This window comes from Myiozetetes cayanensis, unplaced genomic scaffold (assembly GCF_022539395.1).
Source record: "Myiozetetes cayanensis isolate MyiCay16 unplaced genomic scaffold, myiCay2020 scf1, whole genome shotgun sequence".
Lineage (NCBI taxonomy): Eukaryota > Metazoa > Chordata > Aves > Passeriformes > Tyrannidae > Myiozetetes > Myiozetetes cayanensis.
The window spans coordinates 46127148-46142158 of NW_026086604.1; the positions used below are offsets into that span (position 1 = coordinate 46127148).

The 15011-nt window shown below is 37.2% G+C and overlaps 1 protein-coding gene across 1 annotated transcript in view; it reads right to left on the reverse strand.

Moving 5' to 3' along the window:
* Positions 1 to 14608, reverse strand: part of RBBP8 (RB binding protein 8, endonuclease) — a 33416-nt gene extending 18808 nt beyond the window's left edge. The window contains exons 1-6 of the mRNA XM_050330854.1: positions 14536 to 14608; positions 12188 to 12410; positions 6830 to 6872; positions 3464 to 3559; positions 2585 to 2697; positions 852 to 927 (exon numbers count right to left, since the gene is read on the reverse strand). Of these exons, the coding sequence (XP_050186811.1) occupies positions 852 to 927; positions 2585 to 2697; positions 3464 to 3559; positions 6830 to 6872; positions 12188 to 12299 (440 nt within the window). The 5' untranslated portion in view covers positions 12300 to 12410; positions 14536 to 14608. The remainder of the gene's footprint in view (positions 1 to 851; positions 928 to 2584; positions 2698 to 3463; positions 3560 to 6829; positions 6873 to 12187; positions 12411 to 14535) is intronic.
* Positions 14609 to 15011: the final 403 nt, after the last annotated feature.

A 15011-nucleotide genomic window follows, 5' to 3' on the forward strand; every position in this document is an offset into this window, starting at 1 on the left:
AGGACAATCACATGGTCCAAGAAAGCAACAATTAGGAAATGCAGCCATCTCAATAGCATCACAGTGTAAAAAAGGAATACTACAAGCCAGTTTTGAGATACATTTAAAAACAAATTCACCATTGCTCCATCAAGCCAAGGAACAGCATAAACCCCTAGTTCTTCACACTTGAAGTCAACATATAACTACTGCACTGTGGAGGACCTTTTCCCTGGTCTTCCCTGGCAAAAGTGAGATAAGTTTCAGATGATGTCAAACCATAACAAGAATGCAACACTACCTCTGACTTGCACAGTGCACCGTATTTGCATATTAACCACAACATTAGCACATTCTTGCTATATCAGATTACAACTTCATGGTCCCTTTGTAGCTCCCCATTTTCATGGTTTTCTTTCAAAATTTACTATGGTCTTTTTCCTTTTAAAATTGTAAAATTACTGTAAGTTTATTTTAAAAATTTTTTTGTAAGACCCTGGGATTTTCTGAGAAACTACTTTTCTGAAGTTTTAACCTAGAAGGAAAGAATTGATAAAGAGTCGACTGAGGAATAAAAGTATGAGACATAAGGCTTTGCTCTATACTGTGACTAGAGGTCAACAAAAATTTCAGTGATGGATTTACCTCTCTTGGTTTAAAGAAAGACACGCCCATTTAAAAGAAAACAAAAAATCTGCACAATAGAAAGAGGCTAGGCTTATGTTGCTACAGTGGCAGTATGCTATCTTTTCACAAACAATCAAAATAAGGAAACAAGTTTTAAACACTTAAAAGCTGATGTTTATATTCCCAGACATTTCTACTGGGGAACAGGGGAAAGAGGGAAATATCTAAAACAACGTGAAACTTACTCCAGCTCCTTCTGTAATTGCTGAAATTGTTCAGTTATCTTTTTATTTTCATCCTGTAAGTTGTTTTTTTCATTCACTGCAGTTTATGCAAAAAAAGAGAAAAAGACAATCAATGCACACATGTTAATATCATAATCTTGTCAGGTCCTTTAGTTGTAATTGTAACTAATTACAAAATGTAAAATTGTAAAATGTAAAACCCTCTATATGGTTTACAAAAACGAAGTTTTAAGCTAATCATTAAAAAGGCTGCAAATGATGTGTTAGGAAAGAGAAAGGTGTCACAATTACTGGATCACAATATTTGTTCTACGCAATCATTAATCACTTTTGTCCACATACACACAAGCGAGACTGTGCTGTAAATATGAATGAATTGCTCACTTGAACCCATAGACAAAACTGCTTCCTTAGGCTGAGGATAACCTATGAAGTATAATACAACTAGAATTCGGTTTTACCCACTGAAGCAACCAGCCAGTTGAACAGAATGAAAAAAAACCTCCACCAAGAATTTCTTTAAAATCAGTTAAATATTTTGGAAATTAAGAGAGACTAGTCAGAACCTTTGATTTTACTTTCCTTAATTTCCAATTCATTCTGTCTATGCTTCACACAAGCTTATGGCATCACCCTTCAGCCTTTTTTCCATGCTGTCTCAAACTAATGTAGTGATTAGCTACCACCTTTTCTGTTTGCTTTAATTTTAGTATTTTTGTTCTTATTTTGTTGTTGTTGTTTATTTTACCTCTGGATTACTTTTGACTGACCTTTTCCACTGGTTGTCATATAGATCTCAACCCAAATCCAAAGAAACCTACTGTTCTGTCACTCAGTGTTCTGGAAGGTTTGTACCTAATAGGTCTCACCTTGATTTTTAAGGTTCAGAGCTTTATTGAAGGATTAACAACAAACAGGGTACAGTCAATCATTAAATGCAGAATTTAGAATATTTTTACATAAATGTCCAATAATAAAAATCATTGAAAAATTGATGTATTTTGTATTAGCACAGAGCATAGTATTTCCATAACTTAATTAAGCATTGAAAAGCTACTTTTTGTAATTGGAATTTCTCATGTCTTAAAGCTCATTGAATGTCTTGTTCTTGATCAAGCAAGACAACTAAATGATACAAAATAATTAATGGTAAAAATACAATTAACATTTTAAAACCCTGTCCTGTATTATTTAGCACTTCATATAACCAATCTTTCCAAACTCTCTTTATGAACTGTGCTGTCTACAAGCTGCCTGGTGTAGATTCTTTTTTGGTTTCAGTGGGTTATGTGAAAGTTATGGGTTTACTGCAGTTCAAGTTCAACTAACTACAGGACACAAGCTGGACCTAGGGCACTTAGTCTGAACTTGCTACTTTGCGATCACCAGTTCCTTTGAAGTCATGGTTTCTTTAGGAAAGCTGGCAATCAGTCATTCTAGCTGCAGGAATAAACAGAAGCAGTCACATTTTATCTAAAGTAGCTACTTTACACTGTAAGATTTTCCACGTCAGTTCACTTTCAGTATCAGCACTTCAATCTCAGAAGGTGGGTCAAATGACTAGTAATTGGTATGCTACATATTTTCAGACTGTAGAGTTAAAGTATCCCCTGACTGAACTTTTTGGGTTTACTAAGCACACCGCATATAAATTATATCAAGTTACAGGAATTAATGAAGAACTAGTCTACAAAATAGTATGTTTTGTCTTCAGACTTGTGGATAAAACTCACTAAGCTCAGTAATAAGTTTGAGATTCTGCTGCCGGATGTTTTCAAACTCTTGTTGCTTCTTTCTCATGTGTTCTTCAGTTACAGCACATCGATCACATAATCCTGCTCTTAATCTGCAATAAAATTGAGAGAAAAATGTCCTTCTGTTAAGAAAATATTGCCATATATGAAGCGGATATCCACGTTAACAGACCTTTTGAACAATGAAAACCAGAAAAATTCTGACAACTGTGCAGACCGCCAAACCACATTAGGTTTAGAAATCTCTGAAAAGTCTTTAGGTCCATTAGAGGCTTACTTCCTCAAGAAACAATTTGCAGAGTCTGTAAAGCATGTATTATGTTAATTTACCAAAACAGGTATAACTTTTAAAGATGAAAAAACGCACTGTAATTTCATGTCTATTGGTTTTGTTTCGCTACACCAGCTTAAACAGGAACAAATAAGGGAGAGGCAGAATGGATCAAAAGGCAATGAGGACAACTAAGTCCAAAAGAAAGCAAAGGACAGGACTTGTAATTAAATTTAGGTAGAACAGACAGAGGGGAAAAAAAACTCCGACAAATTTGAAAGATTTCCTAGTGAGTTATGAAATGAGTTTCACAACATATTATAGCCTTTGGGTTTTGTACTTGTATTATGTCTTGATTCATATGTACATTTACCTCTACAAAAATAGATGTAAGAGAATGTACCCTAAAATGTCTGTTTGCCTCCCCAGCTGCTCTATTCTATGTATCTTAACTGAACTAAGCAAGCTTCAAAAATAACAATATAACAAAACTACCAAAACATAATAAATTTGACTTGCAAAGTATCCAGAGCTACTCTGTTAGAGCAAAACACAACAAACTCAAAAGCTAGAAAACACCACTTCACCTGTCTTCTAAAACCTTGATGGTGTCATGAAGTGCTTTTTGCTGTTCTCTCAGCTGTTGGTTCTTGGTATAGAACTCTTCAAGCCTCTCTGCATCCCTGAAATCAAACAGAGAAAAATTAGTTCTAGCTTTAAATTACAGCTATTAATTTTTCAATAGAGAATTCTCTCTGGGATATTTCTTTCATGTTCTTGGGAAAATCTTATTATCTTCAGCACAAATATTAAGTTGAAGATAAATGAAGCAAGTGTTTGTGATGAATGATAATTTAGAAATGACTGAGTTAGGAAAGATGTAGCTAGTTTCTAATTCATATTACAGTTGATCTGTTGATAAATCTGATTTTTGCTCAGGTAAAAGTTGGAGTTGACAGTCAAAGCATAAAAGGTAATAATATTCAAGAAACAAATTTCAGAGAACATAAGCACAAACACTTCTCTTACACTTTACTGTGTTGAGAAGCTGCTGGGAATCTAATGGGGGCTTTCACAATCAGGTCATTTTGGTCTTTTCTTAGTAGGCAGAAATGTTGCAGTGTGGCAAACCACATTAGGTTTAAAAATCTCTGAAAAGTCTTTAGGTCCATTAGAGGTTTATTTTCTCAAGAAACAATTTGCAGAGTCTATAAAGCATATATTCCTGTAATATGAATACAGTGAAAAGAACTCTCTTTCCAAAACCCTCAGAAACAGAAGATCTTGAGAAAAATATGTTCCCTAAAAGCCAGAGTTAATTAATTAACAAAGAGTATTTCCTCCTTGAAATAGGAAAGGAAAAGCAATAACAATAACTGCCCAGTTTCAGCTCCCTTTCCCTTTCATTATAGGATCCCCACATCTCTTCAAGATGCAATGTACGAGCCAGAAGAACAATTTTTTTTTACAAGGTAATTAACATTCAGTAAAAGCTAAGCAACTGAATCCATGTAACATGACAATGACTAACTTCTGAGAATTCATTTCCAGCTCTTCTTTTTACCATGGAATCCTTTGTATATATCCATGAAAGCGGTTGTTTGTTTTCAGTGTGCCTGAGATGGATTATTTGAGGAAGCCATGAAATTGGCTCATGAAAAGCTGTTAAGCTCACACACAACAGGAAATGAAAACATGTTTACTAACTCGTTGATACAGTTCTTTTACACAAACATATTTTGTATTGACACTATCTCTTTAACATATGTTTAGTCAAACACATTTTCATATTGCTGGCATTCCAGTGATACAAGAAATTAGAAATCATGGGTCACAGAGTGAAAGGGATTGCTGGAAGCTTCTACAGTGTACAATCACAGACATGTTTTATTAATCCTGAATTCTAAATACAGACGCTTTATCTTTCTGTACTACTATCGAGACCAATTTAGGCCTTTTCAATTGCATATTCAACCTATAAAACAGTTACATGCAAGCAGCATGAGGGACCATTTAAGACTTGTACTTTCACTTGGGGAGGACAATGCATTAAAGTTCTGTTATATCAGTTCAATAAAGAAGTACAGCCAGGCCATGGCAAAATTTGAATTGAGAAAAGCAATCGGTATTTTTCTGCTGTTTAGGGCATTAAAAAAAACCCTCTTTTTTTTTTCAATTTATGCAACTTACAGGAGGCCTAAAGCAGCAAATTTTAAAATCCTTTCTCTAGTTAACTTTAAGTCATTCCATGGACTTAAGTTATGTTTAACAAATAAATAAGACAATACTAACATACACTAATACGACATGCCTTCCACCTAAACCCTATAAAGTATTCCATGAAGGTACTAATATGACAGAAGGAACTAGGTTATTGGTTGTTTTTGGGTTTTTTTTCCCTTAAAATTCCAGCTGATAAACGTGACAGAGACGTTTTTGGCTATGAAGACACCCTGCATTATGGCTGGTCTCTGACCTAGGGTTTACAAGTCATTAGCTTCAATGCTGGAGTGGGATACAAAATAAGGCACTCATTGTCAGCTGATTACCAAGTCTGAAACACTAAACCTCAGGTATTCAGATGTACCAAGGAGAACAAGACCTCCTATGTAACAGTACTGTATCTACACTGTGGGAGTTGCAGAAAGATTCCAAAAAATAATGATTAAACCATTTGGTATGTGTTCAGTCACACCACTGATAATATTCACCATTTAGAAAACTGATCATTTAAGATTTCATAACATGGAAGCAACTTATGATACACTAGGCTAACAATAACAACAAGAGATAATTTCATTCCTTTAGATTAAAAATTAATAACTACTTAATTTATAAACTATACTTAAGAAATAACAAGATGTTAAATTGATTTTTTTCCAGAAGTGTAAGTGTAGCCTCTAAGAATAATACATAGCACCAAATATTTGCTAATTGAAAGCTGTATAATAACCTAATACAATATCATGTACTAACATAAATATATTCCTTGTGATACTTCAGTATAAGATTATATGTCTTTGACTGCAGATGGCAATGCAAATCTGGAGTATTTTTGCTACTTCTCAGAAGAGTTGAATTTCTTTAATATATATAATTATATTGTTTTCCACAGTGGAAAAAGATCCAAGTAATTTATTCCTATGCCTCCTACACAGCTACTTTATAAAGCTCAACTCATAATACAGATCATATTCAATAGTAACCATAATATTAATGCAATCAAATCTGAAGTGAAAATTCAAAAAAAGAATCACATAAGCATAACTGTTATCACTTAATTAAATATGACTGTAGTGAGCAGAAGGAAAAGTAATGTTAATTTAATGCTGTAAATACATATCATAATTCTACTGGGCATGTAAATCTTGTAATTCAGATTTTTCCCAAATTGCTTCTAATGAACAGCACTAAAAATAAGTAGCATATACTGACTGCAAAAGAAGTTGTATATGTCTTAAAATACAAGAACTGAGTGAGAATTAGCAAGATTATTAGCAGAATCATTGCTGAATGACTGAAAGCTGAGTTAATGCACAATACCTGATATTAAAGGCAAACGTAGCCAAAAAAGACAAAATCTAAATAAAACTGGCTTCTTGTCTTGTTGCTTACTCCTCTTTACAGATTTTACCTCAATTTTGAAATGTCTCCCTAATTATCTTTTGTATTAGCAATGCAAACATCTTGACTGGCATCCTGGAAATACTATGGATAAGAAAACTGTAGGAATCACTTGTTCAAAGAAAGCAAGTGCAGTGTTCGGGTCACACACCCTACAAACAGTTATGTACATCTTCGGATGACTTCAGCTGAGTTACTGAAGTGAGCAGAGTTTTGTACAAATCTGAAGGAAGATTCCATGAAACTTCAATTGATCTTACAAAAATTACACTCATTAATGGCAGTCTGACTCTCCTTTAATAAATTAGATCATTGGGATGAGTACTTACAAGCATCTTTCCTTTTTTAATTTAGATATTTTCAGCTGTAAGCCTGAAAAGTAGAAAGAAGAAAATACATGTTATAGAATTCTGATTGTAAAAAATAAGGGAAACAATAAATTATTTTCCTTTTGCCAATGACATCTGCAAAGAGACAAAAAAATGTCACTAATCTGGAGAGAAGATCACAGAAATCACAGAATATTCTGAGTTGGAAGGGACCCAAAATGAACATTGAGTCCAACTCGTAAGCGAATGGCCCTTATGGGGATCAAACTCACAACCTTGGCATTATTAGCACCATGCTCTGACCAACTAAGTTAACGGTTCATTCTGGACTTTTCGAGTATGTTCTACAGGATCTTGAAAACAAATATAGTTATTACTATCTCTAGGAAATAGGGACTTCTTACACAAACACTCAGGTTCCCACTTAAACAGGTATAAAACACTTCTGTAAAAAACCCACATATGAATAGCCAGCACCATCAATATATTTTCATTGACTATGCCCACCTAAGTAGCATAAATCATGTTCTGTGTGCACATAAATGCATAATACTACACTGGAAATGAAGCATCCAACCACTGAACTGTGCAAAGCATTACAGTGAATATGCATAAAGGAAACATCAAAAATATGTGATCCAAAGCTTTAAAGCACAAAAGGGTGACACACTCCAATGGAGATGAGATACCAGACTCTCTCAGCCAAAGCTTCTGAAGAAGATCTTAAGTGAGGAACGATATTTCCTCTGTGGCCTTTCTCCCACTAAGACTCCCACACTCCTAAACATGTATTCTGCACAGAAGTATAAAGGTTTGCAAATACAACTGATGTTCTCAGCAGGAGTGGCCAGCTGACAGCCCAGGGGACAGAACACTGTCCAGCCAATCTGCTTGCTAGGTTTTGGATGCATTTGTATGTGCACAGGGGCAGGAAGACAAAGGTGCTCCAAGTACAGCACAGCTTAACAAGCTGGATACAGTGTATGTGATTACCCACACACAAACTGGCCATTCCTACTCCAAATAAATGGTCAGAAATAATCAGACCACAATGATAGGACATTTTCTTAAATACAAATCCAACAGAAATTTTTGTGTGACATCAGAAAATCACATAATTTTTCCCTAGCGCCATTATTTGCTTCTAACTATGAAAGGCTGTTACCAACTTCAGGTTGAACATTAGGTGTCTTGTAAGCTCTCTTGCAAAAGCATTACGCATTTTAGATAACAGGATAAACTTATGAAATCAGAACACTTTTAAGAAAACTTCCAACAAGTCTGAATTTAAGCCAAAACACAGAGCTGATACTACATCTTACTATAGAAAATGTAGGTTAAGGCAGCTAACAGACTTTTTTTTTTTTTCTCCCCTACCATGCATAACTGGGAACAAAAGGGAAAACTCTTAGCTCGAGAAGGTTCACTCTTCAGGCCACTTACAACATCATGACCCCATGCTTGCTGCAAGATGCTAATGAGACAATGAGATAAAAATGCAGAAAGACTACTTAAAAAATTAGTTATGAAATATAGCAAGATTTCTTTTATCTCCAAGTGTTCAGCACCTGTGAGATGTTATGTTCTATCATGCAGATCAGCACAGAAAGAGGGTTTATTTTTTTAAGTAGTTGCTATTCATCAAGTCAATTAGGCATCTGCAATTAGAACCCCTATAAAGCGTGCTTTAATGCTGCTCCACACCCATCGGAAGGAATGAAGCTGCACAACAATGCATCTCCTGTATGAACAGGTAGTCTGTTCAGCAAGTATTTAGGATTGTAACTTTGGCAACCTGAGCCACCAATTGAAGAGGCAGGGCTCAAAAGGCCCACTACTGTGCTACAGGTAACACTATCTCCCCTCTCACCTGAATTCAGGAGGAACCAAACTAGTTACTTAAAGGTTGCATTTTTTCTTAGTTCAATGACTGCAATGAGAAGGCAGGAAACCAGTCTGTTACATTTATCCAAGAGCATTGAATTACTACATCTGGTATAATCTCTTCCTTTTGCTTTTCCAGGACATTGCGAGTTTTTACGCGTACTCATTTCAGGAGCTTTGCTTTTTCGGGTTTCCTTATTTAACACTCTAGTGAGTATATAAACCTACGTGGAATTGCACTACATAACTTCCCAATTCAATTTTATCTTTCACACACTATTTCTATGGAATACACAAGCTGCAGATTATATAAATCTACATTGCCTAAAGCTCCTATGAGCATTAGTAAAAGACACATTATCCCCATTAAAGTGATGGAGACCTTCTTTAAACTGTCATTAGGCAGATTAATTCAACATACAACACTAATTTATGAACCTTGCTACTTGATTAGACTGCATACCTGTAACGTTTCCATTAATGGCTATGACAATTTCTGTTCTGGCGAATTTTCAAATGCACTAAATGCATTTTCCTAAAACTGACAGTGCCTGGGAAAACTGAGGAATCTTTATCACTAATGTTTTCTTGAAACAGGTTGGACAAGCTGCTGTCAGCAATGACACAGACATAATCCTACCTTAAGGGTATAGAGATGGACTAGATGACCTTCTAAAATCCTTTCCAGCTCCATTTTCTATAACTATTTACTTTTGAGGAAACTTCCAGCTATTTCCTTTCCTACAGCAATCTAACAACAAGATTGCTTTCCTCATAGTTTTCTCTGCATCTCTGACTACAGCTTTTTCTCTATTGATATCTTCTGCTTTTCAGAGGTAATTGAATAATTAAAAAAACCCAGGTTATTTCTTGTACATGAAACTCTGCTCACACTCCTATGTTGATATATATATATATACATAAAATATTTTTTTAGTACAGAGCTTTAGACTTGAATTAATCCTCAGAAACCATCTTGATAAGAGCCATATGCACCAAGTATCTATATAATTACTTCGAGCCAGAGGTAAGAATTAACACCTGTGGAAATAAGTCACTTTATAAAAAGTATTATTAAATTCCTTTCAATTTTGTGAGCACTGTGTAAGTAGCCCACACATTCTACAGAGAGGAAATAAAAGCAAATATAGTTGTAATCACCGTTATTCTGAGTTGCTGAGCACTTCTGAAGTCTATGAAAAACCAACAGACACTGACCGTGCCCAACATCTTTGGTAACTGAGTAGTAGGTGTCCTACCAATTGTCTCATAATGAATTAGAGCTAAATGATGGCTGTTTTGTCTGAAGAGGGCCAAAATTTGGAATTTTTTGCAAGTCATCAGTTTAAAAGAGTAAGAAGCTGGATTTTTCTTTAGATAACAATGGAAAAACACACACTTTACAATATAGTAATATCAAAATTTAATAAAATCCATTTCAAACTGTGTGAGTTTAAAGTATTTTCTAGTCTTATATTCTGTAGATATAATATGTCCGATAATTTCAAGTTCATGTGTCATAAATTCTAGTCATACATAGTTAACAAATAATAAGCATTCCACCATTTCAGTGTTCAGTACACTGTGCATTGTACACGCCAAAAGATTTTTCTCCAGCTACTGACTTTCCCTTAATCCACCTTCCACCACCTTTAAAATAATTTTTTGCTGACATTTAGATTGGAAACCCATGAGTCAATTTTAATTCTTATTTATAGACTTCAGGAACAAGCAAAGTCCAGGCAAGCCTGTGTTTGATGTTTCTAAAATATCTTCCAGTACCATTTTCTATAAGAGGATCCCCACCTTCTGAAAAAATTAACTATCCTTCAGGCATGCCTTTGATGTTATCATGGAAGACCTAATTTTACCTAACACAGTGCGGTGTGGGACATACTGACAAAGGGCTAGGCATGAAAAAGACTGCCTGGTGGCAAAATTACCTGGCCACACCCAGCATGCACTCTAAAGAGTATCTTGCTTGCATAAAGAAAACCAAAACTTTAAAATCACGTGCTGCACATCCCAAGAAACTAGAGAAAGGGTCACTTAACACAGCTCTCTACATTGGAGCTTTTTGTTTGTTCAGTTTTTGTTGTTCAGACATGCCACAGATTGCCAGATCCCACTCTGTCAGTACTTCCGCATTTATCTGTGGTTGACATCACACCCACTCTGAAAACAACCATCAACAATTAAAAAAAAGTAAATTTTTGTGAGTTTTGGAACACAACATAAAATTATATTTCAGATGGTTAACATACACTTTTCTTTGGTGTTACAAAATGTTGCTTTCTGGTACATCTTTCCTTTCAGTTGCTAAAATGACAAATGCTTTTTTGGTTGGTTGTTGGGGTTTTTTGGTTTTTTGTAATAATTAGTATCAGAAAGCGTCACAGCCCAGTGCTGCAAATTATTGAATCAAGACTTTCAGAGGGAGGTATGTAACATCTATGCATTATAAAAAAATGTCCCAGTTTTTGAAATGAAGAAGTGATGATATAACTGGACCTAAATGGACAGACCCCCGAAACTGTTTTGAGGCTGGTGGAAACAACCAGGGCCACTGAAATGCTCTGGGTAAAGATCCACCTGAAGCTGTTAATTCACAAAAACTCACCTGCTTTTATTCCTGCCTAATATAAATACTACTTCACGGATAAGGATGTGCTTATTAGAAGATGTCATCAAATACCGTTCTAATTCCATACAAAAGAACTGATCACGTGACTTTAGATTATCAGAACAAAATGTTAACTTGTTATGAAAAGTTTCTAGCAGAAAAATTTATGAATGCTACCTGTAAAACAATATTACAATAGCAATGAAGTGCAATAATTCATCTTTCCCGAGCTACTGAAGAACGAACAGACACTAACAGTCAATCTGTAGTAAAATTGTTATCACAGATCACAAAACATGATGTAAGAATAAGCATTTATAAAAGTATTATAAATTTTGCTGAGAAAATTTAGAACACTACAAAGCGAAGGAATACTTTTCACTTCAGTAACATTAATCTACAGTGGTATTTCGGGGGAAAATAATATAAATATTTATTTAGGGAAAATAAACAATGCAAATCGTTTTAATAATCTGAAGTAATTAAAGCAAAAGACAGAAGAAAAAAAATTAATTGAATAACAGGGTTTGAAAACTTTGAATCATAATCCATTAAAGGAAAAGTACCATTTAAATATTTTCTAAGCAAGCACAAATTCCATGCAACATTGTGTTACTTTTTCTTCACTGACCTAGCAAATCATTTATACTTGTTGATAGCTTAATCCTGTTACACCAGGCTTAGGCGGTCCATCTGTAAGGATCATTTGTAATCATCCAATCAACTTTCTGCATAACTTAAGACACTAAAAATCTATTTAGTTCCGTGAGGAGTATTTAGGTTCAGAGTCTTCCGGTGGCAACTGACAAACCCAAACTTCAACCTGGCAAGCCCAAACTTAAACGATTTACCTTGTACTTCTTTATCATGACATTCTTTCAGTTTGGACCACAATTCCTTGAAGAAATCTCCTGAAGATTCTGCAGAACTAGGGCTCCCACAGCTTCCTCCAGATGCATTCATCTTGCTTTTTTCTGCTCCCAGCTCCTTTGACTTATTTGCAGAACTGGATCACTCTCAAACTCTGTATTTTAAATTACATAGTTGTGAAGCTGTTTCTGAGGACAGGTATACCTGTAACAATAGAATGACAACACTTATGTTTGCATGTATCAGAGTATAACTTGTAGCCATGGATGAAATACAAAGTTTACTGTCTATCCTTACATCATATATATTTATATACTTTTATACTGACAGTCACCCTGAAGGTGTGGATGATGCTAATTCTACTTGTCTTGAAGGGTTTCTTAGCACAGACGATGCCCTCAGGTAAACTTCAGGGGAAGCGTAGTACTCAGATCTGGATCTGAGCCAAGGTAAGATTCAATTCTATCTGCACTGGGTGTCCAATACTGAAATATTCCTATAAATTCAGTCCTTCAGTTCCCTGTGTGTGAAACTGGCCATTCTAAGTTTTCACCATTTTTACTCAGTCAGTTTTAAACAAACACTTTTGAGCAGGTACTGTGTCATTACCAGGTGGTATGATTCTGCAATATAAAATAAGAAAAAAAAAATCGTAAGTATTTTGTACTCTTCCTAAATTAGCAGCCTGAGCAAGGAAACCACTATGTCTATATAGACAAATAAAAGGAGGAATTTGCTCCTAAATTTTTGAGGCACAAGTTACAGATGTAGTTCAAAAGATACAAGTTATCTTAATTAGTCAAGAAGCTGCATTTCCTTCCTTGAGAAACTTCAAGCAACTTAGAATATCTGGGTATAGCTACTGGTTCAGCTGGTCCCTTGGATTCACCACCATAAAATGTTCAGTCCAGTGGCTCAGTAACCAAGTGTAGGGCCCAGAGGCTTTGGTTCCACTCTCCTTTCTCGTATCTCTGTGCACAGTCTTAAGTCACTTTTCTTTCAGTCTGTCTGTCTTTAAAATGGAATAAAAATAATGGAACAAAAAATTATTCTCGATAACACAGAAACACTTGAACTGTACATTTTCTATAGTAGGATACTTTGATGCTAAAGCAATGCTTGAACACGCACTGTCCATAGAAAATTCAGAGCCTATTTCAGTATATGGTTTCAAGATAGCAAATGTTATCTTCAGAGAAGTCCTTAACAGAAAATAAAATTACCTTTTCAAATTAGGCAATGACTACAATTCTTCAGCGGAAGAAACAGTAATCTGCTTGCATCTTTGCAGCTGAAATGCTCCACTTTGTGTGCAGCCACGTTAAGCCCTCTCACAACGCTGCTTTGTGGGACCCATTGCCTAGTGACATCAGGAATGTCTTTTAAACTCTTGATTTTCCACCTTCAACAACAGATATTTCAGAATCAATCTTTTTCCTCTGTCAACCGCTAGGGCAGTGAAACCCACAAACCTGCGTTCACTTACTGTTTTAGATTTGAGTGTGTCAGATGAATCATTTCCAAGGAAAGGTCATCTGACTCTAGACAGTAAATGCTGTCCCTAGTGTTTGTTTCGGTTTTGTTGTGTTTGTTTTTTTTTCCCCCAAGACGACTTTGAGAAAAAAAATGCACAAAACTTGCTCAGAGTTTCTGCAAATGATTAGTACGTCAACTAAATACAAACAGAGAAAAAAAAGAGCAACGCATTTTCCCAAGCTTAACCTGCTTCAAGATTCCAAAATGATACATTGCTTCCTACAGGTGTTCAACCTGCCTTAAAATACATGGACCCCAACAACTGTTTAAGTCGAGGCTTTGACAGGCCTGGGCAGATACACAGGTGTAAAAGTGATGCCTTAGTCTCCAGTCCTAAGAAAAGGCTTTCCAGTCCTTCGGGAAAAAAAAAACAACACCTGAGCTGGATGTACAGATACTTGCAGGCACGGACAGGACTGGAAGCTGCCTGAGGGGGGCTGGAAGCACCACGCCAGCCCCCTCTCCCGGATATCCTGCCGACTGACGCTCTCACAGAACCACTTAAATACGTCCATCTCCCTCTTCTTCCACACAGCATCTCCCTCCGGCACCGTGAGGCTCTGCAGGGCTTCACGAGCGATCGCCTCCAGCAATGCCGCTGCTCATCCGTGTTTACACCTCTCCGCCGGGAACACGCCGCCTCTCCGGGATTCTGGGGAGCACACGGCGCCCCGGCCCACACCAGAAACCCCGAGCACCGGGCTGCTCCTACAAACTCAACTCTCCTCTACCTCCCGGCGGTGAACTTTATTCTCCTTTCCCTCCTGCACGAACAACCGCGCAGAAAACTCACTCGAGAGACACGCCGGGATGCTCTGGGAAATCCTGCCATGGGAGCTTCCCGCCAGGCTCGGGTCACGCCCAGCCGCCGGGACGGCCGGGGAGGGGTCGGGCATGTCCCGCACGCCCCTTCCTGGGGGATCCCGGGCCCGGCGGGGCTGTGGCGGGCCCGTCCCTCGGGCGGAGCGGGAGCGGGAGCGGCGCGCGCGCCGTTACCTGGTTGGCTCCGGCGGCTCCGCGCGCGAACGGCGGGAAAATAGGAAAAGCTGGAGCGAGCGCCTGCCCTGCCCGGGGAGGGGGGGGGAAGCGGGGCGCGGGCAGCTCTCGCGAGGCTTGCGCGCTGCTCTCGCGAGAGAGCGGGGCCGTGAGGGTCTTCTCCTCCTCCCCCAACCCCCGCCCTCCGCGGCGGCGGCGAGGGTGGAAATCTTGTTGTAGCAGTGACAGAGTGGAGGGATCTGTTAGGCTGGAAAAGATCTCGAAGATAACCCG